At 41.0% G+C, this 27,119-nt stretch overlaps 1 protein-coding gene across 1 annotated transcript in view; it reads left to right on the forward strand.

Moving 5' to 3' along the window:
• SORCS3 (sortilin related VPS10 domain containing receptor 3) overlaps window positions 1-27,119 on the forward strand; it is a 650,432-nt gene that overhangs the window by 574,666 nt on the left and 48,647 nt on the right. The window contains exons 15-17 of the mRNA XM_069567050.1: window positions 9,827-9,944; window positions 10,910-11,043; window positions 23,821-23,934. Of these exons, the coding sequence (XP_069423151.1) occupies window positions 9,827-9,944; window positions 10,910-11,043; window positions 23,821-23,934 (366 nt within the window). The remainder of the gene's footprint in view (window positions 1-9,826; window positions 9,945-10,909; window positions 11,044-23,820; window positions 23,935-27,119) is intronic.

Here is a 27,119-nt window from a genome sequence, read left to right on the forward strand (position 1 = left end):
TTTTAAAACCTTCATCTGTTTATTTTTGAAAAGTGAAATCAACATGGTCACTACAAAATACTTCGATTTGAACAGTTTTCCTCCCCCTTAATCTCCCTCCCAAGAAACATTGCATATTATTTGCCTTGAGGCTTGCAGAATGGGCAGGAGTTGGACATATAAGATAAGATTCTGGGGGAGGCATCCTAGGCAGAAGAAGAGCAGGCTTTAGGAAGTCATGTTTCTTTTACTGGAACAAATGGAATTCTGTCTGAACATGAGGAACACTATGAAGTAGCAGGACATAATACTACAAAGGTAGATAGGGAGGCTCTTATAGCAAATTCACAGTTCTTAGTGTCATATTCATGACTAAATCTTGTAAGAGTTCACAACAAGAGTAGGTGCCTTGGGAGTTTTCTGCATAGAAGTTGAAAAGATGAGTGTTATAGAAGGACATTAGGGGACCTCTTGACCCACATGTGAAGCACAAATGCCAAGTGTAGGGACAGAGAAAAAGAAGGCTTAAGTTACCAGCAGAGATGTGAAGAGGGGCGAGGAGAGAAGTATACTTAGAGACGGGGAGGTGGAATGTATGGTGTTTGAAAAATCGAGGAAGCCCTCTGCCTGGAGGAGAAGGTTACCATCTGTTCATACAGGAAGTCAGAAGTTTAGAGGAGAGATCCTTTAGACTTTGAATACATAAGGAACACTTTTAAGAGGAGGTGGCCTTTAAGTCAGAGCTTGTGTTGGTTTTAGAGCAGGCAGAGACCATAGGAGGATATTTCTAATGAAAAACATGGAAAAAAACAAAGTGCATAATCAGGAGTATATGTGGGTGTGTGTATGTGTGTATGTTTGTAAGTATATGTGTTTGCTAGAGGCTCTGATAAGCATTCCACAGCTATTATTATCAGCACATGTGTGTACACACAAACACAACTACCTATGTAGAGCAGGCACCTGTAGAAAGGGAAAGAGACCAGTTTGGCTAGGACAGAGAGGGGAGAAGGAAGATTTTTGGAAAGGTATACGATGGAATGGCATAGGATGAAATGCTAGTTCTAGGAATGTGGTCCCTATTCTATAACCTGTGATTTCTGAGTAGGTATGTTCAGTTCAGTTCAGTTCAGTTGCTCAGTCATGTCTGACTCTTTGCGACCCCATCAATCGCAGCACGCCAGGCCTCCCTGTCCATCACCAACTCCCGGGGTTCACTCAAACTCACTGTCCATAGAGTCAGTGATGCCATCCAGCCATCTCATCCTCTGTCATCCCCTTTTCCTCCTGCCCCCAATCCCTCCCAGCATCAGAGTCTTTTCCAATGAGTCAACTCTTTGCATGAGGTGGCCAAAGTACTGGAGTTTCAGCTTTCGCATCATTCCTTCCAAAGAACACCCAGGACTGATCTCCTTCAGAATGGACTGGTTGGATCTCCTTGCAGTCCATGGGACTCTATGTAGTGTCATTGAAATAATGCTCTAAGACAACGGTCTAGGAACAGGTGGGGGATAGCCTTCATGAAGACGTAGGTGTAAACTAGTGAGGCAGGAGGTACTGAGAGCCTGGAATATGGTCATCAGCAGGAAGAAGCACAGCCAGTAAAAGCTTTGGCTTCACATGAATGTCAACTTGATTCCCAGCTCAGTATTAACCTTGAGCATGATCCTGGAGCCACAGTTTTCCTCATCTGAAATGGCTGTGCCTAAGATTCTCAGGTATTCTGTGGAGGATTCAGGATGAGAATAGCTGAGGAACGTTCAGCAGAGTCCCTGGAATCTGATAAGCATGTCATCAGTGGTAGCCGTCAATGGTGGCTGTTATTGGTTATCAAAGCATAGGAGTGGAATACAGAAGTTGGTGGATTTGGGAGATTTTTTTAAAAATATAAATGTATTTATTTTAATTGGAGGTTAATTACGATAACCCTATATGTGAGACAGCAAAAGAGAGATTTTGTAGAAATGTAAGGAAAGGATGGAGTGCTAGGCTAGAGTTTAAGAGCGAGGACAGGCTGAGGGCTAAGTCTCGGCTAATGCAAAGGTTTCTAGCCTAATATTTACAGAAAGAGGAAAATTAGGAAGAAACTGACAGAGTCAGTTTTGGCCTTGTTCTCTTTCTTGAGGCAGATAACAGATAGAGAGCTGGTGGTTCCAAGAACTCAAGGCGCTAGTGCTGGGGTCACTGAGGAAGATAAAGGAAGGGAGTCCTGGGGCAGGTTGATGACAGCATAATATTATCTTAGTTGAGTTCAATCAAGTGTTTCCTCAAAAGTCAGTCTGCAGTGACATGCCTGCTAATCTGACTCCCCAAGAACTGTTCGTTCGTTTACATATTTCCAGTGGTTTCCTAATAATGAATTCTTGTCATTTTCCTCTTGGAAGAATTGTGGTCAACCAGTCTCTTCTTGAAATTTCTTTCCGCTTTCATAACTGTATATAAAGCTGGTGCATTTGGAGGTTGAAAAAAGCACCCAGTTACTATGCAGGGGAGAATCAGGTGACCCAGAGTTGCTCTCCAGTAAAGAGGAAAATATCCTTACAGAGCCTGCTCCTCTAATTACACTTAGTGTGGCATTGTTTCCACCTAAATTATAGCAATTATATACCAAGATCCCCTTTGAAATCATTTAATTAATGAGTAGCTAACCCTCTGTGTGGATGGAATTCTAATGAAGTCTTTTACTTTTATAAACTACCTCCCTCCCTCAAATTAATCACTTCCCTTCCCACAAGGCCTGCTCAGGTTTGGATAGTGGATTAGACAAGGTGTGTTATTTAGGGTCCCAGCAAATCACAGGTGTTTGTGGAAATCCTAGCACAGTCCATGATAACAAGAGGTAGAGATACTGCTGCTATTTTCCCTGAGATTGTTTTTGTTTAAACCCCAAAGGACATACAACTCAGCCATGTTCTTCGGCCCAGAAATAAGGCCAGATAAAGCTATCACCCCAGTTTTGGAAGAAGTAGACAATTTTGATAGATTAATTCTACCCATCCATCAACCCAGAACTATTTATTGAGCATCTGTTATATGAAAGAAGTGCCAGTGGAGACAAAGATTAATGGCTCTAACTGTTAAATCCTTTGTGTATGGGGTCACCAGGAGACAGTTCGTTCACCTGAAAGTAGACATAAGGATTAAAAGAAAATAAACTCTTGGAAATTGTTTTTAACGAGCCATGTTTCATCTAGACAATTTTTGCATCCCACCCTTTCAGTATATGTGTCACTGAACAAAAATGTTGTGTAAGGAAGCTGAAAGCTTGAGAGATGAAGTGATTTGCTCAAAGTCACCTCACTCATTTAGTAGTAGACAGGGGCTAGGAAAAGACACGTCTTCTATTTCCTTACCTGGTATCACCATGCCCAGACTACCTGTATGTTAAAAGGTAAACAACCACCCAAGAGCGGAGGAGGACACTTTGTGACCAGAGTCACAGCAGCACAGACATAGCAACAGAGGAGGCTAAAAAAGGACAGAGACGCTCTCAGGTTTGTAAAGCCCAAGAGGAAGGTGAGTCTTGAGTGGAGCCGAAAAATCTCATGAAAAAACAACAACAACAACAACAACAGAAAAACAAAACAGGTGACAAAGTAAAAAAGAAAAAGAAAAACACAAGTAATAAATTTTAATTGATTTTTCCTGAAAATCCATATTGTGAGAAATGTCTCCGAGAATTCATTTATTTTGTTCTATTGTTGGGAGCAACTTCTTCAGAGGAACTAGAGAGTAGCCTACCCTTTCCAGACAGTCATTTGTATTTTTGTATGAGTTATCTACTTTCTCCAAGGCCGTATAGAAGATGTCTTACACGCACACACACACACACACACACACACACACACACACACACACGACAAAGAAAGCCCCTGCATTAGAGGTTAGTATTTACCTTGGAAAGGGAATTTTGAGCCAACCTTATTGAAACCTCTTGATGAGCAGGGCCTTGAGTATGACTCTGTGGGGGTCCTAACAATGAGAATGATGGAGATAGGAATGAACACTTATTATCAACTGGGATTTTCAAGATATTTCCATACATTATCTCAGGGTTTTGATTATGTTGATGAAAATATGCTTTGAGTTAAGGGGGACTAGGAATACATTTCTGAAAAAAAGAGGTCAGAATAGTTTATCTTGATAATGGCAAGAAAGTATGGCTGTGGATGACCGTGGTTTGACTGTGCTAGGAATTGGCTTTTTTTTCGGTCAGACTTGAAAATGAAGCCACACTCTAGAATTGCCTTGATCCACTAGTACTCAGGAGTCAGCCATTCTTTGTCAAGCAACTACAACTGAAAGGCTTTATGTGGTCCAAAGAAGTACAAGAACCTTCCCAGCTTTATGGAGCTTTCTAACTCATTGATACAAATTTGACCAAAAATATAAGAAAATTAAATACAATTAAATTAAACTTTTTGTTTCCCAAAAAGTTACCACAAGTGGGATGAGTATGCTATTCCTAGTTTATTGGTCATAAGCTCAGGGGAATATTTCCCTAAGGAGGTGAGGAGTTTTTATCTGAGAAATTTAGTTCTTGTACTATTATTTAAAAGCAGTCTAGACTTTCTTTTTCTCCAATCTAGGACCAAGTAGATCTAATTAGTGTTTATCACCCCAAAGTGAGGGGCTTGTTTTCTAATCCCTTGGACTGCAAGGAGATCCAACCAGTCCATTCTGAAGGAGATCAGCCCTGGGATTTCTTTGGAAGGAATGATGCTAAAGCTGAAGCTCCAGTACTTTGACCACCTCATGCGAAGAGTTGACTCATTGGAAAAGACTCTGGTGCTGGGAGGGATTGGGAGCAGGAGGAGAAAGGGACAACTGAGGATGAGATGGCTGAATGGCATCACTGACTCGGTGGACGTGAGTCTGAGTGAACTCTGGGAGTTGGTGATGGACAGGGAGGCCTGGCGTGCTGTGATTCATGGGGTCGCAGAGAGTCGGACATAACTGAGCGACTGAAATGAACTGAACTGAACTGACTTTTCTACTAGGTTCTCACTTCTACAGATCCCGTTGTGAATACTAACATATGTTCTAAGGTTAGATAGGAAAAGGGTTGAGAAATGCTTGAAATTCAGTAAGTCTTTATTTTATCTCCTACTTAGTTTGCTGTGCTTCTGTCATTTCATCTTCCATGACTCTAATCAGAAGATCAGTGAGTGAATTCAGTATTGAACAGAGCTAGGGAAGCCACATCTCTGCAGAAGAGAGACCCTATATCGGAGTCCCTCACGCCCCACAGGAAGGAGTCCACCATGAACTGATAATGGATAGAGAGATGGGAAGTACATCAGTGTCTGAAAGTTGCCAAGAGATTAGTTGGGGTCCAGTGAGAAAATGCATAAAGCTAGTAATGCTAGCATTAAATGTTTAAAATTTTTCATCTGGCACATGGGAGAAGCAGAATAGCCAACTTTCAAATGGAAATATTAGTGAGTCAATTTAGAGGTTGGGGAAAGACCTAGGAAAAATGGGACAGGAAATCTGTCATAGAAATCAAAGAAATGTAGGTGAAAGGACGTGACCTGCCGAGATTGCAGAGGAAAGAATCTGAATTAGTCCCCAAGTCCCAACTGGGCACCTACTGTGTTCAGTTCTGAAATGAGCACCCTGGGATCAGAAACAGATATCCCAAAGTGTTGGGAAGACCAATACCATGGACCTGCTTAGAGGCTCAGTGTCAGTTCAGCTATGTATTTGGATATTGCCTGCACCCTCCTCAGCATCAGCCCTGGGAAATGATGAAGTCTGAGGGTGAGATTCTCTGGTTACCAACTCTTGAGCTATTCCTTTGCTGTGTGGGCAACTTTGTTTATTAGAACAATCTCTCCTATTTTGTAAACTTCTGAACTTTTATTTTCTGTTATTTTTTAATACTGAAGACATCTCCCCAGAGCACCTGTTTATTGGTCTTCACTCCCCTGACCCTTCCTAAGTCATCTCCAGGTTAACCAGCCATAGTGTTTACACCACTTGGATTGGTAGCTGAAAATTGGCCTCAAATTGTAGCACCTTTTGTATTATTTCTTTTTTTATTATTTAATTTATTATTTTGTTATTTCTTCTATTTGTGCTTCCTGTAACAAATTACTACAAACTGGGTGGCATTTAAGAATAAACCTTAGTTTAGATGAAACTGGAAAATAAATAGAATTCAGTCTAGGCTTGTTCCATCTTTTGGTGGCTCCAGGCGTTTCTTAGCTTCTGCCTGTGTAACTCCAGTCTTCACCTCTGTCTTCATGTAGGCTTCACATCTCTGCATGTCCCTCTTCTTTGTATCTCTTATAAGCATACTTGTCATTGGACTTAGGGCCAGGATGATTTTATCTTGAGATTCTTAACCCACATCTGCAAAGACTTTTTTTGCAGTTAACCTGTCACATTAACAGGTTACAGGGAATAGAATGTGGTCATATCTCTCTGGGGATCTACTGTTTAATGTAGTACATCATCTTAATCCTCTTTTTTTTTTTTCAATGGTCCTTAAACTTTGGGAACTGTGAACCCTTTTGAAAATCTGATAAAAGACATATAACTTCTCCACAGACAAATAAGCACATCCCAATAAATGCATATTTGTATTTAAAATTTCAAGAGATAAAAACTCCACCACCACCACCACCACCACCAAGGCCCCCAAGTATTCTGGAGATACTCAGTCTATTCTCTGCATTAAAGCTGACACCCAACACTAAGTAAAATTTTCCTTTGTGATTTAGTTAATGTAAAACAGACCAGGACATTGCCTCTTTGTTCTAGGCAATATACAAAATTCTTCATTCACTGATGCATTCTAAGATTATCTTAAATGTTTTTGGTCTCTGAAGTGTCTACTTATGTTAATCGCATTGTATATGAAAATTCTTAAGCTACCATCCTCATTGTCATCATCATCATTGTTTATCCTGAGCTGCAACAAGTCGCATTTCTTTTATCCAGTGCTTATGTAGTTGCCAGGGAAGGACCTGACAGTTTCTACCCTGTTACATCACATGTTGTTAAATTCAGCCTGTCTCTTTAGTCTGTCAAGAGCTTTTTGGTTCCTTATTGTGCCATCAAGCATATTGACTGTTCCTTCCAGTTTTGTGTCATCAGAAAATGCAATTTCCAATGATGACCATTATTTCCATGTCGTAAAGTCATTAATAAAAATGATGAACAAGAAAGAGCAGACAGCTGCAGATAGCAGCTGACTACACACCCCCTCCCTCCTGGCTGATTTTAATGCCTTAATTGGATACTGTTCAGCCACATAATTTTACCAGCACCTGGTTTATATTTTTCACCTTTTCTTCAAGACTGCAGCAGCAGACTCTGTATATGCCTTATTGATATCCAGGTAAATCATATGCCTCATATTTCCTTCTTCTGTCTGTCTAGTTATCTTACCATAGAAAGAAATGTGATTAACCTGACATAATGTATTTTGTGATCCATACAATAACTGTGAACTATTCAGAATAGGCAGAAGTGTTTATTTTTTGTTTAGCATCACTAATATCCTGTTACTCAGGGTACTCCAATCAGGGAAGACTTTCTAGAGGAGGTGGCATTCAAATGTGGGAGGATTTAGATAGGTTGGATAAAGAGGGAAGAAGACATTCGTCAAAGTTTCTTCTACTGTTTGTTTTTTGATGAGCTCTTACCCTCATTCTCCTCTCTTAAAACACATAGAAACTTTTTATAAGAGATAAGTGTTTTGTTAAAGATTGAAATTTGATTGACTCATGACCTTTCCATGAACTGTATCTGATCTATTAGTAAATGGTAGAAATACCTTAATATAGACTTGGCATGGATATATTTGCTACTAAATGTAGCAAGAATGTGATAGAACAGAAGGAATGGCAGAGCAGGAACCCCGCATAGTACTGGCCACGCAATCTAGGATATTCTAACCCCTCAGCCCCTACTAGTCAGGAGTGAGGTAAGGTTCATGCAAAGACCATACAGTTTTACTAAAGGAGAAAACCAGTCTTTCCCTCGAAGTCTGTTTAGTCTTTTTTTTTTTTTTTTAGACAGAGATCTTAAAAGCTTTATTTAATGTGTAGATGATTATTGTTGTTGTTATTAAGTCTTACCCAGTGGTGTCTGATACTTTGTGACCCCATGGACTACAGCACACCAGGCTTCCTGGTCCTCCACAATCTCCGAGAGTTGGCTTAACCTTATATCCATTGAGTTGATGATGCCATCCAATCATCTCCTCCTCTGTCGCCCCCCTTCTCCTTCTGCCCTCAGTCTTTCCTAGCATCAGGGTCTTTTCCGGTGAGTAGGCATTTTGCATCAGGTGGTCAAAGTATTGGAGCACCAATGCCGAAGCTGAAGCTGAATATTCAGGGTTGATTTCCTTTAGCATCTACTGGTATGATCTCCTTGCTAGCCAAGGGACTCTCTATAAAGAGTCTTTCCCAGACCACAGTTTGAAAGCATCAATTCTTTGGCACTCAGCCTTCTCTATGGTCCAATTCTTACATCCATACATGACTACTGGAAAAACCATAGCTTTGACTATAAGGACCTTTGTTGGCAAAGTAATATCTCTGCTTTTTAATACACAGTCTAGGTTTGTCATAGCTTTTAAACATTAAAAGTCATTTCCTACAGTGTATTTTAAGTTATATAATCTACAAAACAACTCTTATTGCATTTCACAGGTTTAATCCACTCCACCCCTCCTTAAGCTTCCTCATCTTTCAGATAGCAGAAGGAAATGTCGCTTGAGGGGAGTTAGTATTTTCAGTTCAGTTCAGTTCAGTCACTCAGTCATGTCCAACTCTTCGTGACCCCATGAATCGCAGCACACCAGGCCTCCATGTCCATCACCAACTCCCGGAGTTATTTTAGGTGTCACCATAAGCATATTTGAACTTGGGAAAAGGAGAATTCAGAGCTAGGACTCTGACTGAGTCTTACTGGGATGGAAGCCATCCAGTTCCTTGAAAGACTTCAGTGGGTTTTGGTTCTGGGCATGACTGGTCTCCCCTTTACATCACTGTGATAGGTGCCTTGCATTGTAATTATAAGACATGCCACCGAGTGGAGTATGGGTGATCAGTCTTTTTTTCTATTTTTCTAGAAACGATTGATCATTCATATTTATAGGGCTATCAACTGCTGGACTTTGAAAAGGTCAGTATTGATTATCTAAGTCATGCAGACAGTGTAATTTACATAAATATGAGTTCCTTTTATGAGATGACTGATTTTTCAGGGAAGAGGGAGAGAAGGTGATATTCATGTGAGTTAAGTGATGAGAATTTCAACTAAAACATGCTGAGATTCAGTCAGAATTTTGGACTTGGCAGGATCATACTTTAGATTAGCTAATCCAACCCCCACCCCTAAAAGAAAAACACACACATTAAGTTTACTTTACAGATGAGGAAACTGAAGCCCTGCCTTTGGACATCAATGGATATAACAGTAGTGCTTGCATTAAGAAGAAGGCTGGCTATATGTTAAATTAATACTTGTGTAGAAGATTGTAGACAACTGGGAAAGTTTTTCCTTCTGTATACCTTGTTTTACTTCATATTCTTCCTATAAAGCACATATATTAATTTTGCAAATATATACATTTGAAAGCAATTATATATATATATATATATATATATATATATATATGATTTTAAATCCATAGCGAATACTGTGTCAGTTGGCTGGAGTTGTGTGGGCAGTGGACTTTACCGTCAATGGACTGCCAACAGTTGGCTTTAGAAGAATCATTAAAATCCAGGCTGTAATTCAGTCCTCTCTCTCTCTCTCTAGTCTTTGCATTTTAGTGACTGACTGTGGGACTCTGCTTGTCTCTCTCCTTCCTCCCATAAACACTTAGAGTTTTTGGCCACTTCAGCCTCCGCTCAGAATGGCAGTTGGTGAAGGTGGACTACAAATCAATCTTCAGCCGACACTGTAGCGAGGAGGACTATCAGACCTGGCACCTGCTCAATCAGGTACAACGCTGGCTGGGGAACCCTGGCTCCTGGAAACAAGGGCCGCTGCAAGCCCTGTTTGGTCCCGTGGGTCTTCCTATTTGGAGGAGGGAAGTAGCGGGCCATCTGGGGAAAATGGTGAATGGTGGGGGTGGGACTGGAATTCATACACCAAGTTGAGCGGGGGCATATGAAGTTTTGGAACTGCTGTGCACCCTGGAATCCTGATCTAGTCATTGAAATCACCGAGCAGCCTGGAAGAGAGGCAACAGTGATGACCTGGGGTTTTAGTGCTACCCATGGAAAATGAAGCAACCAGCACACCCTCTAATGGTTTGATCATTTTTACCTTCTAATGGAAACAGTGGGAGCGTTTCTCAAGCCATCCTGAAGTCAGGGCCCAGGAGCACTGGGAACAGGACCCCAAAGAAAGCTGAAGGTGAGGGACTCTAGCAAGGCAGATATTTAGTGCTATTCAACACAGGCAAAATTCTTTTGTCTTCAGAACCATTGAGTCCCTATAACTTGTACCAATTTCTTCTCTTTTTGTTCTTGACTAGGAATAAGGACTCAGGCATGGTTGTTTATCATAGAGAGGGAACATATTGAGTCCACTTCAGTTTCACTCTGAAGATGATGTGAGAAAGATGCCAACAGTAGATTACTTTCCACTGGAATTTATGGCAATTCAGGCAATTGCCAAGTGGTCTGTGGGGATGACTGGTATGTTTGCATTCTCTGTGGAAGTGGAGAAGCAGACATCACTGGCCAGGTTGGGTGGAGGGACAGTAATAGCCCAGTCTCCCCCAGTGTTCCTCTTGCCTGGTAGTAAAAGATCAGTCTTCTAATCTTGAATACTCCTGAATGGTTCCTGGGAGGTAGATTTCTACATAAAGTGACCAAAAGGGAATGCAAAGACTAATGCTGGCTTATTTCACTGTCTTTTGTGTTTTTCTGCCTCTCTTACTGTGGACTTTCTTCCTAAGGGGGAGCCTTGCGTCATGGGAGAAAGGAAAATATTCAAGAAACGCAAGCCAGGAGCTCAGTGTGCCCTGGGCCGAGACTCCTCAGGGACAGTGGTCTCAGAACCCTGTGTCTGTGCTGACTGGGACTTTGAATGGTGAGTCTCTTTATATCTCATCACCAGTTCCAGCTGGACACGGACTGGTTTGGGGGATAAGAGTGAAGATGAAGTTGAGGAGGTAGGCATGACTCAGCTGGCCTGCCAGCCTGGATGCCTCAGGTCTTGGCCAGATGGGATGTCTACAGCCCCAGAAGGAGGAGGGGGAAGCTTTTCACAGGAAAGATCATTGTCCTACCAGAGTGGTGTGTCCAAGGGGACTTCTCATCTTCAGTCAGCAGCTGTCCTGGAAAGTCCCCAAGAGGAGGGGCTGGGCATGGAGAGCTCAGAGAGCTGCCACCATGGGCAGTCACCTCCGCACACGAGAGCTCGAACTGTGCTCTTTCCAATGAACTCTCTTATCACCATTTCTTTTTCCCTCCCTCTAATGACAACCAGAGAGAATGACTTTGGATCTCACCTCTTAGCTAATGACTCACAAATTTCCAAATATTTACCTCCAGCTCCAGCCTGTCTCTCCTCTTAGATGAAGACATTTGTGTCCATCTGTTTACTCAGCATCCATCTTCCCTTGAATTGGTAACAGGGATTTCAAAGTTTATGTTGCCAAGCAGAGTTCTTCCCAAATGCCCACTATTAGAAGTAGTTTTCCAACTTCTCTTGAGCCCCCCAGCCCAAACCAGGTTTTCCAAATTTGGTAAAACACATAGACATCCATTCAGTCCAAATCCCAAGAGAGCTTGATTTTTCCCTTTACCCTCAGGTGCAGGCCATCCAGAAGTCCTTGCATGTCCCTATTTCCAAAACACATTCTAACACAAAGCACCGCTACCCATGTCCATGGCAATCTGGATCACCCCAACAATTTATTAATTCACTCTCTGTGTCCATTCTGGTCACCTTGAAATCTATCCTTGTTGTTCAGTCAGTAAGTCATATCCAGTTCTTTGTGAATCCATGGACTGCCGCACAGCAGGCTTCCCTGTCTTTCACTATCTCCTGGAGTTTGCTCAAACTCATGTCCATTGAATCGGTGATGCCATCCAACCGTCTCATCCTTTGTCACCGCCTTCTTCTGCCCTCAATCTTTCCCAGCATCAGTCTTTTCCAATTAGTTGGCACTTTGCATCAGGTGGCCAAAGTATTGAAACTTCAGCTTCAGCATCAGTCCTTCCAGTGAATATTCAGGATTGATTTCCTTTAGGATTGACTAGTTTGATCTCCTTGTTGTTCAGTGGACTCTCAAGAGTCTTATCCAGCACCATCCATCCATAGAAGAGATAAAATTATATTTTAAAAACCCAAATCAAATCTTATCATTCCTATGCTTTAAATACTACAGTGGCTTCCCTGCTCCCTTAAAATATAATATAACCTTCTTTCTTTGCTCCACTGTAGATTATTGACGCACTAGCACTGTTCCTTAACTTCTTAACTATTCTCTCTTCTTTCACCGTTTTGCAGCCATACCACTATCTCCTGCACCTTGATTAACCCAGACTCATTCCAAGCAAAAGAAACAGCAAGTACAGATATTTCTTTCAAATCTCAGTATGACTGGCACTGTTGGAGCACTCATACCTCAGCAAAAACTGCAGCTCAGAAATGCCTTCTGAGACCATCTGACCTCACCCCTACCCTAGCACTCTCAGGCATATCACCCTGTTCAGTTGTCATCTTAGTATTAATCACAAATAGAGAGATTGTGTTTTTTGATTGCTTTATAATTTGCCTGTCTTTCCCAAGTAGAATGTAAGTGCTGTGAGTGCAGGAATTTTTGACTTTCTTTATTTTTGTATGCTCAGTGCCTCCCCCCGCCCCCAATGTAAGGACAAACCAGTTGCACAGTATTTCTAAATGTTGTTTCTTTAAGAGAGGCAAAAACCTTCCCAAACGTGGGAATGAGTAATCTCATTAGTAATTGCAGAGTGATTCCATGCTAATCCCAATTGGATGAATTCTTTCTCTGTGTCATATTCAAAAGCTGAAGTTCAGTTTATATATTTTCATTATATTAATTATAGGTTAAAAGATAAAGCTAAGGGCTCAGGTAACAGCCTATAAACATGGAAGGGGCAGGACTATGACAGAGTTGCATTAGGGTTTTGTTATTGTTGTTGTTTGGTCCCTAAGTCGTGTCTGACTCTATGTGATCCCACTGACAGTGGCCCACCAGACTCCTCTGTCCGTGGGATTTCCCAGGCAAGAATACTGGAGTGGGTTGCCATTCCCTTCTTCAGGGAATCTTCCCAACCCAGGGATCGGACCTGTGTCTCTTGCATTGTGGGTGGATTCTTTACCACTAATGGTATCTAATAGCTAAATTAAGTCCAAACAGGCACAGAAGAGCTGCCCCTGCCCAACAGCCTCATGCCCTTCATTCTCATTTCATCCAGCTTGTTTCTTGATTTTGTTTGGGAATCCATCTTTCATTTCCTGCTTTCTACTAGGACTATACTGGTAATAGCAAGCAAAGTAGACAATTATGACTGCTCCCAACCTGCTCTTCATCCCTGCCTTGAAAAGCTTGACTTCAGGAAGAATCAACCACATGGATTGTGCTAAGTTGAATTTAATTTGAATGGCAGGATCCTATCTGTGGTATTTTTGACCCTTTGGAAACAAAGGCTATTTTCATACTTGGGAAGAATAATTTTAATTATTAATTGTAATCCAGAAGAATAGTCATAGCAGTATATACAGTGACCCACTCAGATTTATGGTACATGACATATTGATGTCAACCTGAGTATTCAGAATGTCAGCATCAGCCTTCCTTGTGTCCTTCAGCAGACTGACTCCACATCTTTCTGTGTGTCATGCCACATTTTCTCCTGTGTCTCTCTGAGTTGTTAGACACTCACCCATTCTGGGGAAACCTCACAGTTGAAGGAAGAATTGTAACATAAATATTTTTCCTTCAGCAATTACTTTAATGTTTACTAGTCTGAAAAAAAAATATCCCAGCTCTGATGCTCAATTTCTGACCTTAGGAAATTTTTTAATCTCTACAACTTCACATCCTGGGCTATAAACTGCAAATGAATAACATGTATCTCATTGGGTCCTAGGGAGGAATAAATTAATTCATATTCATCGTTAATGTGAATAAGGAATTCATCCTAATGGTGTACATAGCTTTTGCTGTTGTGGTTATTGTTAATCTTATACCCCAGGGTTAAGTGGTCCCCAAGGTATTTTTAGCAAGTAAACTAGAGCTTATATATCCGTATAAGCACTATGTTCGGAGTTGTACCTTTGGGTGTTATCCATTTATTTCAGTGGTGATGGCTTTGCTTAAACTATTTCTAAATGGTTCTTTGGAAACTGCTGTCAAAATGCATCTATAAGTGAAGAAGTGGAGGAAGCGAGCCCTTGCTCTGTGATTCTCAGCTTGCCAATGCAAGTACCACCTGGACCTAACACCCTATAATGTCGGTGTCATTACTGTGATATTTTAATGAGAAGAAAATTAGCATCTGGAATAGAAATTACTTGACTGAGATCATATAACCTGGGAGAGAAAGAGATGAGGAGCAAAAGCAAATCTAGCCAAATTCCACATTCTCTTCTCTATATTATGCCATTTCTCATGGTACCACTTCACACCAGTCAGAAGGGCTGCAATCCAAAAGTCTGCAAGCAATAAACGCTGGAGAGGGTGTGGAGAAAAGGGAACCCTCTTACACTGTTGGTAGGAATGCAAACTAGTACAACCACTATGGAGAACAGTGTGGAGATTCCTTAAAAAACTGCAAATAGAACTGCATTATGACCCAGCAATCCCGCTGCTGGGTATACACACCGAAGAAACCAGAATTGAAAGAGACACATGTACCCCAATGTTCATCGCAGCACTGTTTATAATAGCCAAGACATGGAAGCAACCTAGATGTCCATCAGCAGACGAATGGGTAAGAAAGCTGTGGTACATATACACTATGGAGTATTACTCAGCCATTAAAAAGAATGCATTTGAAGCAGTTCTAATGAGATGGATGAAACTGGAGCCGATTATACAGAGTGAAGAAAGCCAGAAAGAAAAACACCAATGCAGTATACTAACTCATATACATGGAATTTAGAAAGATGGTAATGATAACCTTGTATGCGAGACAGCAAAAGAGACACAGATGTATAGAATGGACTTTTAGACTCTGTGGGAGAGGGAGAGGGTGGGATGATTTGGGAGAATGGCATTGAAACATGTATACTATCATGTAAGAAACGAATCTCTAGTCTACGTTCGATACAGGATACAGGATGCTTGGGGCTGGTGCACTGGGATGACCCAGAGAGATAATATGGGGAGGGAGGTGGGAGGGGGGTTCAGGATTGGGAACTCATGTACACCTGTGGCAGATTCATGTCAGTGTATGGCAAAACCAATACAGTATTGTAAAGTAAAAAAATAAAAATGAATTAAATAAATAAATAAATAAAATTAAAACTCATCTTCAAATGATCTAGGTTAACTGCTGGTGATGACGTTTAATATAGAATGTGCCATTAACTCCAAACCAATGCCAAATTAAACAGTTTAGGCCATTGGTGCTAGAATTGAAAAGTCCACAGAGTTGCAAAAGAGTCAGACTTGACTTAGCAACTAAACAACAATAATTAGAATTATAATAAGTATATGGCATTCAAGAAGACTTTATAGAATTCTAAGGGGAGATATATAAGATATGATACATTTGCCTTTCTATAGCCAATCATGCCTCATTTTCAATTTTTTTTAATTGAAGGATAATTGCTTTACAGAATTTTGTTGTTTTCTGTCAAACCTCAACATGAATCAACCATAGGTATACATATGGCCCCTCCCTTTGAACTTCCCTCCCATCCCACCCCTCTGGGTTGATAGAGTCCCTGTTTGAGTTTCCTGAGCCATAAAGCACATTCCCATTGGCTATCTATTTTATATGTGGTAATATAAGTTTCCATGTTACTCTTTCCATACTTCTCACCCTCTCCTCCCCTCTCCCCGTGTCCGTAAGTCTGTTCTCTATGTTTGTTTCTCCATTGCAGCCCTGAAAATAAGTTCTGCAGTACCATTCTTCTAGATTTCATGTAATACAATATTTATCTTCATCTTTTTGACTCATTCACTCTATATAATAGGTTCTAGGTTCATCCATATCATCAGAACTGACTCAAATGCATTTCTTTCTAAGGCTGAATAATATTCCATTGTGTATATGTATCACAACTTCTTTATCCATTCATCTGTAGATGGACATCTAGGTTTCTTCCATGATCTAGCTATTATAAATAGTGCTGCAGTGAACAATGGGATCATGCCTCATATCATATAAGAAACGAATCCCCAGTTTAGGTTCGATGCAGGGTGCAGAATGCTTGGGACTGGTGCACTGGGATGACCCGGCTGGATGGTGTGGGGGGAGACGTAGGAGGGAGGTTTGGGATTGGGAACACGTGTACACCCATGATGGATTCATGTTGATGTGTGGCAAAACCAATATAATATTGTAAAGTAAAAAAAATAATAATAATTTTAAAAAATGTTTTAAGAGAAAAAAAGAAAATAGAAGAATGAGTCTGAGATAAGACAAACAAACACACAAGACTTGAGGCTGGCTTAGTTGTCATAATCTGAGAGAAAAAGCAAAAAAAAAAAAAAAAAATCATGTGACCTAATAAAGTATTTAGGCACTACTTTTGAACATGGCAAAGAGAGTTTGATTTCTGAAATTTCTGGGATATTTTGCTGTTATGATGACATCTTGGACATCATTGAGTATTTATTTTTTCTTTTTAAGTCAACTTCAGTAAGCATAAGTATTAGTCATAAATACAGTTTTTCCATCAAAAATAGTTTGTCTGTCATTAATGATTGTGCTGGAAAATCCGTGTATGGCAATAGTTTCATAGCCCTTCTTCCTTCTCAAGGCTCCTTCCTACCAGGAATCGTTAGCTAAGAAATATGAAAAGCCCAGCTTGGTTAGTATAAGCTGTTATACACATTCTACCTAGCTGTTTCCCTAAATCAGACAAGGCAATGTCCACTGGACTGGTCCAGGCAACTTCTAAATCTGAGAGACAGCAGGGAGTGGAGACTTGGGAGGATAGATTAAATGCCTTGATTCTGGTGGAAAAGTTAAGGAGTGCAGCCTGGATTCACAAAGCAAAGGTGTTTTCCACTTGTATCCCTTCTCTACTTGAAGTAAAAAGGCTTTATAGATTCTCAGATGCAGTTATTTGTAGGGAACCATTACCTGGGTTCAATCCCTGGGTTAGGAAGATCCCCTGGAGAAGGAAATGACTACCCATTCCAGTATTCTTGCCTGGGAAATTCCATGGACAGGGGAGCCTGGAAGGCTACAGTCTCTGGGATGGCAAAGAGTCAGACATGACTGAGTGACTAATGCTTTCACTTTTCATTGACTTTTGCTACTCTCTCTCTTCTATGCAGAGTGGGTGTCCGTAATAACTATGCAGTTTACATAAGTACGGATGTTTCTACTTAATAGCCTCATAAATCCCCCAGCCTCAGGTTTACTGTAGAGAACCACTCTGAAGCATCCTCCATCGTGGTACTGGTGAGGGGCCAGGGGCAAATCCTTCTCAAGAAGTAAGCAGACTAATGGGTAGTCAGAAAAGGGAGAGTAAGAGGTCTCCTCTCAAGTCTTATGGAGTCTCCTAGGAAGTAGTTGATCCCCGGGAGATCCAAGTACATTTGTTCAGTGAGAAACCAGTGTGCACTAGAAATTATGCCCAGTTATTCTCTTTTATTACTCACTCATCCAACCACTCTCAGAGCAGTAGTTTTGCTGAGCATCTACTATGTGCCAAGATTTTTAGATGGATAATCTCACTTAATCTCTCAATCAGGAGAGTCTGTTATTTTAGGCATTTTATAGGTGAGGAGATGGAGATACAAAGAATGTTAATATATTTACTCAAAATTATAATAGTCTGACTCCAGAGTCCTAAGTCTCAGTATGTCTTAGTGTTTATCTTTCATGTCCATTATGGCTCAAGATCCACAGAGTGCATTTATCAAGTGGTAATGTAAACAAGTGAGGGGAAGAGACTTGGATATGCCATTGTACATAAATTCAGGCATGTCTGAAATCTACTCAACCTTATTATTCTGTATATAGAGTCCAATCAATTGTATTTTTTCTATAGACAGCACATTGTAGAAAAATCGAAGATGTATAAACCAGAGTTATTGGATGCAAAGAAAGCATGACAGCAAATAATAAAGAGTATAATTGGGTGTTGAATCTCATGATCCAGACCTATGCTGTACAGTATAGTATCCGCTAGCTACATGTGGTTATTTGCATTAAAATTAAAAACAGCAAAGTATTCATTTCTTCAGTTAGTCATGTATTGGGTGCTTAACGGCCACATGTGGCTAGTGGTTACCATATTGGATAGCACAGACAGAAAGTTCTTTAGGACGACATTGGTCCTACCTGAAAGTATTGGGAGTATTCAGAGCAAAGAGCCCACCAAGGACTGGAGTAATGATGGAAGGCTTCCTGTAGGTGGTGGTAGTGGAGCTATGTAGACTTGCTGCTAAGTAAGTATGAGGAAAATGAGCAGCATATCTAAGAAAGCAGTTATATGAAGGCTGTTGATGCATAGAGGAATAAGGGCAGACAGGTAGCTTGGTGTTAGATAAGGAGAAATACTCAAGCCATGATTGTTTGGTTTTTTGAACCATTTATGAAATGGTTAGGATATAATTATCTTTCTATCTCTATGGCTGAATTTAGACTTATGCATTACAAAATGATGATTTGTTTATTATTAGTCCATTGTTTTTGTTGTGATTACTTCTCTTTGCTGAGTGTTCATGCTGTGTCTGCTAAAAACCTCTATCTGATCCCAAATCAACCACACTCTATTGTCTCCTAAAATGAGACAGAGACATCTGTGAAATACTCATCCTAGAGCCTTAAATCCCAAATCGGAGACTGGAAGAACTGGAGATCAGTGAGTCTTGATGGGACTGTGCATGGTCTGAGAGTAGGATACTCCCTACCCCTGGGCCAGCAGAGACCATGACTTCTTGGCCAGCTCCAAGGGGCTCAGAATGACACTGGGCCTCAAAGCCTGCTTAAAACTCAGCATTCAGAACACTAAGATCATGGCATCCAGTCCCATCACTTGATGGCAAACAGATGGGGGAACAATGATAACAGTGACAGACTTTATTTTCTTGGGCTCCAAAATCACTGCAGATGGTGACTGCAGCCATGGAATTAAGACACTTGCTTCTTGGGAGAAAAGCTATGACCAACCTAGACAGCATATAAAAAGCACAGACATTACTTTACTGACAAAAGTCCATATAGTCAAAGCTATAGTTTTTCCAGTAGTCATATATGGATGTGAGAGTTGGACTATAAAGAAAGCTGAGTGCTGAAGAATTGATGCTTCTGAACTGTGGTGTTAGAGAAGATTCTTGAGAGTCCCTTGGACAGCAAGGATATCCAACCAGTCCATCCTAAAGGAAATCAGTCCTGAATATTCATTGGAAGGACTGATGCTGAAGCTGAAACTCCAATACTCTGGCCACCTGATGTGGAGAACTGACTCATTGGAAAAGACCCTGATGCTGGGAAAGATTGAAGGCAGGAGGAGAAGGGGGTGACAGAGGATGAGATGGTTGGATGGCATCACTGACTCGATGGACATGGGAGTTGATGATGGACAGGGAAGCCTCGCATGCTGCGGTCCAGGGGGTCACAAAGAGTCAGACATGACTGAGCAACTGAACTGAACTGATAATTAAATGCCTAGTTCATGGGCTTATACTAATGCCAGGCCAGGGGTCAGGAGTCTCAGTTATCACCTTTGATTGACATCCCAACAGCTGTGTACAATCTTTAGCAAGTCATTTTTTTCTCTTTTTCTTCTCCTTTCTGTGAACTGAGGGGATTGGGTCCAAGTAGTACTAGTGTCCCTTCCTTTTCTAACATGCAGAAACTTTTTGGTTTCTGAGCCTTTCCTTATCTATCCGCTCTCTGGATTGTTTGAGGCTTCTCTATGGGTGGGATTTTGAGGACACACCCCCCCCCCCGGAAATGGACAATTTTCCCCTAAACTTTTAGAAGTTCTCACCCCATTTATAGTCAAAGAAGACACAGAGGTGACTTACTTCTTAAAGAAAACTACCTGTGTGTTTGCAGAAGCTGTGGCAGCTTCCTTTCCTGAGGCGAATCGAACTTTCTGGCACATTCTCTCCAAATGTCACAATTCAAGAGAAAAACACCTTTCCCCAGGAAGCTGGAGCAGCAGCTGGCCCTGCTTATTTGCTGAAATCATAAAAACTTCAGAGCTGGGAGGGGACTTGGATAGGATGAGAGATTTTATTCAATAGTATACATTTAGCAGAAGGTAATGAAAGCCACAGCTTGGGGGCAGCTAGTGATGTTTCCATTAATGTTATTAAATATTAATGCGGTGCTTTTTCTCTTTGGGGCAAAGCAGCGTGGCTGATGCACCTTCTTAATTACTGAATCACTAACAGGTAGCAGAGCTGAACATTACTGCTAAAGATGGTTACACTGAGCAAGGAGCATATGACATTTCCCTCCCTCATAAAGCTGCTTAGGAGAGCACCCTTCCTTCCACAATTACAAATATTTCTGGGATTAACAGGACAGTCGATAGATTTACCATATAAAGCTATCAGGGGATTTTCTAGTAGTGCAGGCCCATCACAGCCCAAATCCTTCTACAGGTAAAAAATACTTTGAAATCAGATATTCAGTACTGTGCTGGACAACAGTTAACTACTGTCTCTCTGGGCTTCCCTGATAGCTCAGTTGGTAAAGAAGTCACCTGCAATGCAGGAGATCCCAGTTCGATTCCTGGGTCGGGAAGATCCTCTGGAGAAGGGATAGGCTACCCACTCCAGTATTCTTGGGCTTCCCTTGTGGCTCAGCTGGTAAAGAATCCACCTGCAATGCGGAAGACTTGGGTTTGATCCTTGGGCTTGGGAGATCCCCTGAAGAAGGGAATGGCTACCCACTCCAGAATTCTGGAGAATTCCATGGACTGTGTAGTCCATGGAGTCACAAAGAATTGAACACAACTGGGCAACTTTCAGTTTTCTCGGGAACAAAGAAGTAAATAAGCCCTTATTAGTAGTGATTGGTGATTGCTGTAAATATCCCCATGATATACGATTTCATGCTGCCAACATGAGATCACTGAATGAAGAATTAGGAAACAAAACATGTATTTCTACTATACACAGGTACACAGACATAAATGATTTCAAGAGCATATAATGATTATATCATGACATTTTATATGTAGTATTTATTGCATATAGTAATAATAAATGCAGCAAAATAATGGGGAATTTCTGTGTCTTAGGTATTATCTTCTGAATATAAGTAAAATTTTGTATAAATTTTAAATCATTATTTAAACTGTGTTTAACAACCTTAACTAACTCACAAAGTGCCTGGAATTTTAAGTAGGCTCTCATGGGCTGTTAGCAGCTGGCACAATACTGAGTCCATATGAACTCTCAGGGGGAAGATCTTCAGTCATTAATTGGGAGGCATGGCAAAAGATTATCTTGACAAACATGTCCCAGTCTCCTTTTCTTCCAGTTTCATTTAAATTCACCTTATTGAAGCTGGTCTTGAGCTTCACCTTTTTGTGTAGCCATCTGCAATGACTCGAGCTCATACTCACTCCACAGACATGTTTTGAGCTCCTGGGATGCTTTGTGGTACATACTGGGAAGTTAACCATAGGCTCACAGTCTCCCTGAAGAAATAGACTAATGCAATGGGATAATTAGTGTGATTATTTAAAAATGCAGTGAGAGTACCATTTACCCACTAAATATTTATTTAAGACCTGAAGATATGATTTTGATGAAAAAGAAAAAAATAGTGTCCTATTCTAGACCCTAATATTGCTGAACAAAACCAACAGAAGTAACTATCCTATTTTAGCCTCAATGTTTCCCAAAATGGTAGAGCCACAAAGATTTGGTTTTAGAAAGCAAGGATGGCTTCATCAGACATAGCTATTGAAGGATGCATAGGAAACTGCCTAATACAGAAAAGGGTAGAGTGCTTCAAAAGTTCCGGGGAATACCACATACAAAGACAAAGGAGGTTGAAAGATTGGTCTGAGTTTGGTTTGGAGGGAGGTGGTGAGAAGTAGGGTGGGATCAAACCCAGCAGATATTTATATAATCTCATCAGTTAATTGATACTTCTAAACTGTACTGCTTCATACTATATTACTCTGTACTCTGCTTCAGACTGTATTCCTCTGTTCTTTTGTTGGATTAGAGGCATGGTGTCTTCCTCTCTCCAAAAGACTGAAAACCCCTTGAGAATAGAAATGATGGTCCTTCTTTCATAGGACAGGGCACATACTGAGTAATAAATAAATGCAGAATTAAACTTTTCTTCCTCTCTCCCTTTCATTCCTACCCCAGTTGCCCACACAGACAATTTGCCTCTATTTTCATTGATCTTTAATTAAATCATGTCTCAAAGAATATGGGAGTAGAAAAAGAAAGGGGGAGTGTGTCAGGAAAGGGTTATTTTCCTGTTGTTGCATGTTTCATTAACATTCAGTGGATCAATATTCAAAGGTCCACATTGTCTGCCTTGCCTGTGGGTTTCAGGAAACCCTTGGATGCTTGACTTAGAAAGGCATGACTTCTGCCGAGTGAAGCCACCTTCAGTATCCTGGGGTTGGTTGTAAGAGCAATAATGCCTACTTTCTTATTCTCTTTGTACCTTGGCATTTACAATTCTGGGAGTTTTATAAAACCTCAAGAAGTAAGGCAACACCATTTACATTTCCAATGGGAGCCCTCCTCTCACACCACACACTGGCCTTTGACTCCCTCATTTTGGAGTGCTGAGGGAAGAAGAAGGGATCATACCTGACGTTTCTCCATTTTATTATGGCTCGGCTTTTACAAAAACATGGAGAAGAGTTACAGTCTAACTTTTGTGGGTTTTTTATTTGTTTGTTTCCTAAAGGACACAGAGGGCTTGTGTTATAAATAGTTGGGGAAAGTTTGAATGTGAATGCAAATGTGTATATGTGTTTGAGAGAGAATTTCCAGAAAAAATGAAGATAAAATCAGTGAAATCCATTTTGGAATAAAGTGTGGAACCATATCACATAAATAGATCTTTACTTTTAAAATCATCTTCTTGATTGACGTCCGTTTATTTCAGTAAATCCACTGTGACCCAAAATACGCTTTTAAGCTTATGACATCCCTCACACCCACCCAGCCTAGTGTACCTTACACATTCACACCTTTTTAAAACTGGACTCTCCATTGCTGATCCACTATGTCTTCTGTACACTGGACTCCAAATGACTGAGTCTGAAAATCTGTTTTCAAAGCATGAATTTTGCCCCTACTGGGAATATTTAAAGAATGTGTTTGGCTTTGGGGATGGTTAGAGAGATATATTGGAGAAGGCAATGGCACCCCACTCCAGTACTCTTCCCTGGAAAATCCCATGGATGGAGGATCCTGGTGGGCTGCAGTCCATGGGGTCGCTAAGAGTTGGACACGACTGAGCAACTTCACTTTCACTTTTCACTTTCATGCATTGGAGAAGGAAGTGGCAACCCACTCCAGTGTTCTTGTCTGGAGAATCTCAGGGACGAGGGAGCCTGGTAGGCTGCCATCTATGGGGTCGTGCAGAGTTGGGCACGACTGAAGTGACCTTAGCAGCAGCAGCAGAGAGATATATTTGTGTTTATATGTGTTTGTGGATATTTTCACATTTGTGCATCTACAGCAGTATTCAATGTTTATTTTCTGGACAGTGACTATGGTTATGAGAGACATGGAGAGAGCCAGTGTGTCCCTGCTTTCTGGTACAATCCAGCATCTCCATCAAAGGACTGCAGCCTTGGTCAAAGCTACTTTAACAGTACTGGGTAAGTAATTTACCTGAAGGAACCCCACTCACTGTCTTCCTGTTTCACTATCCACTAAGCTGGGATCAGAGGAACATTGCTAGTGAAGCAAGAAAGAACATAGATAGTCTGTTTACAGCAGGTGGCTTCTGAAGAAAGTCGAGGGGTTCTTTAGCTGAACCTAGGTTTTTTGAACATAGAAGAGATTTCTGATTACCCAGATTTCAATACCTTTTGCTGTTTGCCTCTGAAATATCATAGCTATTATTTTAGTCAGGTCTTCTCTTCTGGAAAGAGATGCCACCATATTTTCCAGACCCTGATGGAAATAAATTAACACAAGTGGTATGCAGATATTATGGTTCTCTTTAGTGATAGATGAGCTGAAGCTCTTGTGGACCAATGATGGAAACGAAATGAAAAGTCAAAGTCCCATCCTGGGAACTCCTGGAATAAGAAGCTGAAGGCACCCTTTCTGTAATTGTCAAATTATGTGTGTTTCTCTTTTTGTTACTTATTACTTCCTCAGATGCTTGAAAAAAAATTTTCCATGATTGTTGTCTTTCCTCTTTACTTTGCCACTTCTGTGACCAAGTATAGATTTGGAAAGCAGATTGGTGGTTGAAGACAGTGTTTTTAAAATTTTTATGTGCTATGAATCACCTAGGGATCTTGTTAAAAGGCAGCTCCTAATTTAGGTGATCTGCAGTGGCATTGAGATTCTTTATTTCAACAAACTCCCACACATTGTTGTCTTTCCTGGTCCCAGCACTCATCTTTGAATAACAAGGGACTAGAATCCAGTCTCAACTCTTCCAGTGGATGGATCTTCTAACGTCTCACACAAGTTACTCACCATTTCAGTATTTTTACTTTACCTGGTTGTAAAATAGTGGCCAGAGTACTACCTACACAGCTGATGTCTAGAGAGAAGAAAAAACATGATGGAAGAGATGTATCAAGTGATCTGAGATTCTCTGAGAAGTATACATTTTATTTTAGCCAAATATTTGGTTCTTAGAGAGCGATTCTTGGGATCTGAGCTGAGGTTTAAGCACTGCTGACGTAATTTTATCGTAGATGACTGTCTTGGGAGTCAAGTCATTCAAACTACAGATCCTGCAGAGTGAGATTTAAAGACACGAGGTGTTGGAGAGTAAAGTGCTCTGAAGTTTGAGGAAGAGAGATGTAACAGGCATATATGACCAGCTAGGCCAGGTCTCAGCCAGAGCACACGTGGACATAGCAAGCAGGTAATTGCATTAGGGCTTCTCGTATGATCATGTAATCAGTTCAGTTCATTTCAGCTGCTCAGTCGTGTCCGACTCTTTGCGACCCCATGAATTACAGCACGCCAGGCCTCCCTGTCCATCACCAACTCCCGGAGTTCACTCAAACTCACGTCCATCGAGTCAGTGATGCCATCCAGCCATCTCATCCTCTGTCATCCCCTTTTCCTCCTGCCCCCAATCCCTCCCAGCATCAGAGTCTTTTCCAATAAGTCAACTTTTCACATGAGGTGGCCAAAGTACTGGAGTTTCAGCTTTCGCATCATTCCTTCCAAAGAAATCCCAGGGCTGATCTCCTTCAGAATGGACTGGTTGGATCTCCTTGCAGTCCAAGGGACTCTCAAGAGTCTTCTCCAATACCACAGATCATGTGATATGTGGACCCAATTGTAAGCAAGTTCAGTGTGCCAAAACCACTAATAGCCAAACAAATAAGAAGATAAAAGGGAAAAACTACTTAAAAAAAAAAAAAGATTCTCTAAAAATGCCTATACTTACCTCTAGGTTATTTAAATGTTGGCTTCTATTACAAATCATCCACCAGCTGGCCATAGTTAAGAGCAAGAGTGGATGATATCAAGTGTACTTTAAGATGTGACATCCTCCAAAATGTCTATCACAGGTAAAGCTCAGTATATTCTAAATGAATAAAGGTCAGCAAGAAGCTGTAGATAATAAAAATTTGATTATATAGACCAGTGCTGACTGAAAGAACTATACTATGAGCCACATCAGTTCAGTTCAGTCACTCAGTCGTGTCCGACTCTTTGCGACCCCATGAACTGCAGCATGCCAGGCCTCCCTATCCATCATCAACTCCTGGAGTCCACCCAAACCCATGTCCATTGATGATGCCATCCAACCATCTCATCCTCTGTCATCCCCTTCTCCTCCTACCCTCAATCTTTCCCAGCATTAGGGTCTTTTCCAGTGAGTCAGCTCTTCGCATCAGGTGGCCAAAATATTGGAGTTTCAGCTTCTTCAACATCAGTCCTTGCAATGAATACCCAGGACTGATCTTCTTTAGGATGGACTGGTTGGATCTCCTTGCAGTGCAAGGGACTCACAAGAGTCTTCTCCAACACCACAGTTCAAAAGCATCAATTCTTCAGTGCTCACCTTTCTTTATAGTCCAATGTTCACATCCATATGTGACCACTGGAAAAACCATAGCCTTGACTAGATGGACCTTTGTTGGCAAAGTAATGTCACTGCTTTCTAATATGCTGTCTAGGTTGGTCATAACTTTCTTTCCAAGGATACATAACTTAAAATTTTCTAATTTCCACATTGAAAAATATTTTTAAGTGAAATTAATTTAATAGTATATTTTATTTAAGTAAATATTCTTATCATTTCAGCGAGCACCACTAACCACATTTCAAGTGCTGAGTAGCCACAGGTGAAAAGTGATTAGCATATTAGACAGGGTAGCTCTGGACCCACTGTGAACTTAGTTGCCAATTAAAATAATATGTGTCTACAAGAGGATATCAGAGAAGGCAATGGCACCTCACTCCAGTACTCTTGCCTGGAAAATCCCGTGGATGGAGGAGCCTGGTAGGCTGCAGTCCATGGGGTCGCGAAGAGTCAGACATGACTGAGCGACTTCACTTTGACTTTTCACTTTCATGCATTGGAGAAGGAAATGGCAACCCACTCCAGTGTTCTTGCCTGGGGAATCCCAAGGACAGGGGAGCCTGGTGGACTGCTGTCTATGGGGTCGTACAGAGTCGGACACGACTGAAGCGACTTAGCAGCAGCAGCAGCAGCTGCAGCAGCAACAAGAGGATATATTATAAATTCACATTAGCAGTAACTACATATAACATTTGCTTGACATCCTCTTGAGATCCCCTGATGAATATGTTGGGCTATTAGTTCAGCAGTATGTGGGGGTCAGGGAAAGATGAAATT

The sequence above is a fragment of the Ovis canadensis genome, chromosome 22, assembly GCF_042477335.2.
Source record: "Ovis canadensis isolate MfBH-ARS-UI-01 breed Bighorn chromosome 22, ARS-UI_OviCan_v2, whole genome shotgun sequence".
NCBI classification, from domain to species: Eukaryota; Metazoa; Chordata; class Mammalia; order Artiodactyla; family Bovidae; genus Ovis; species Ovis canadensis.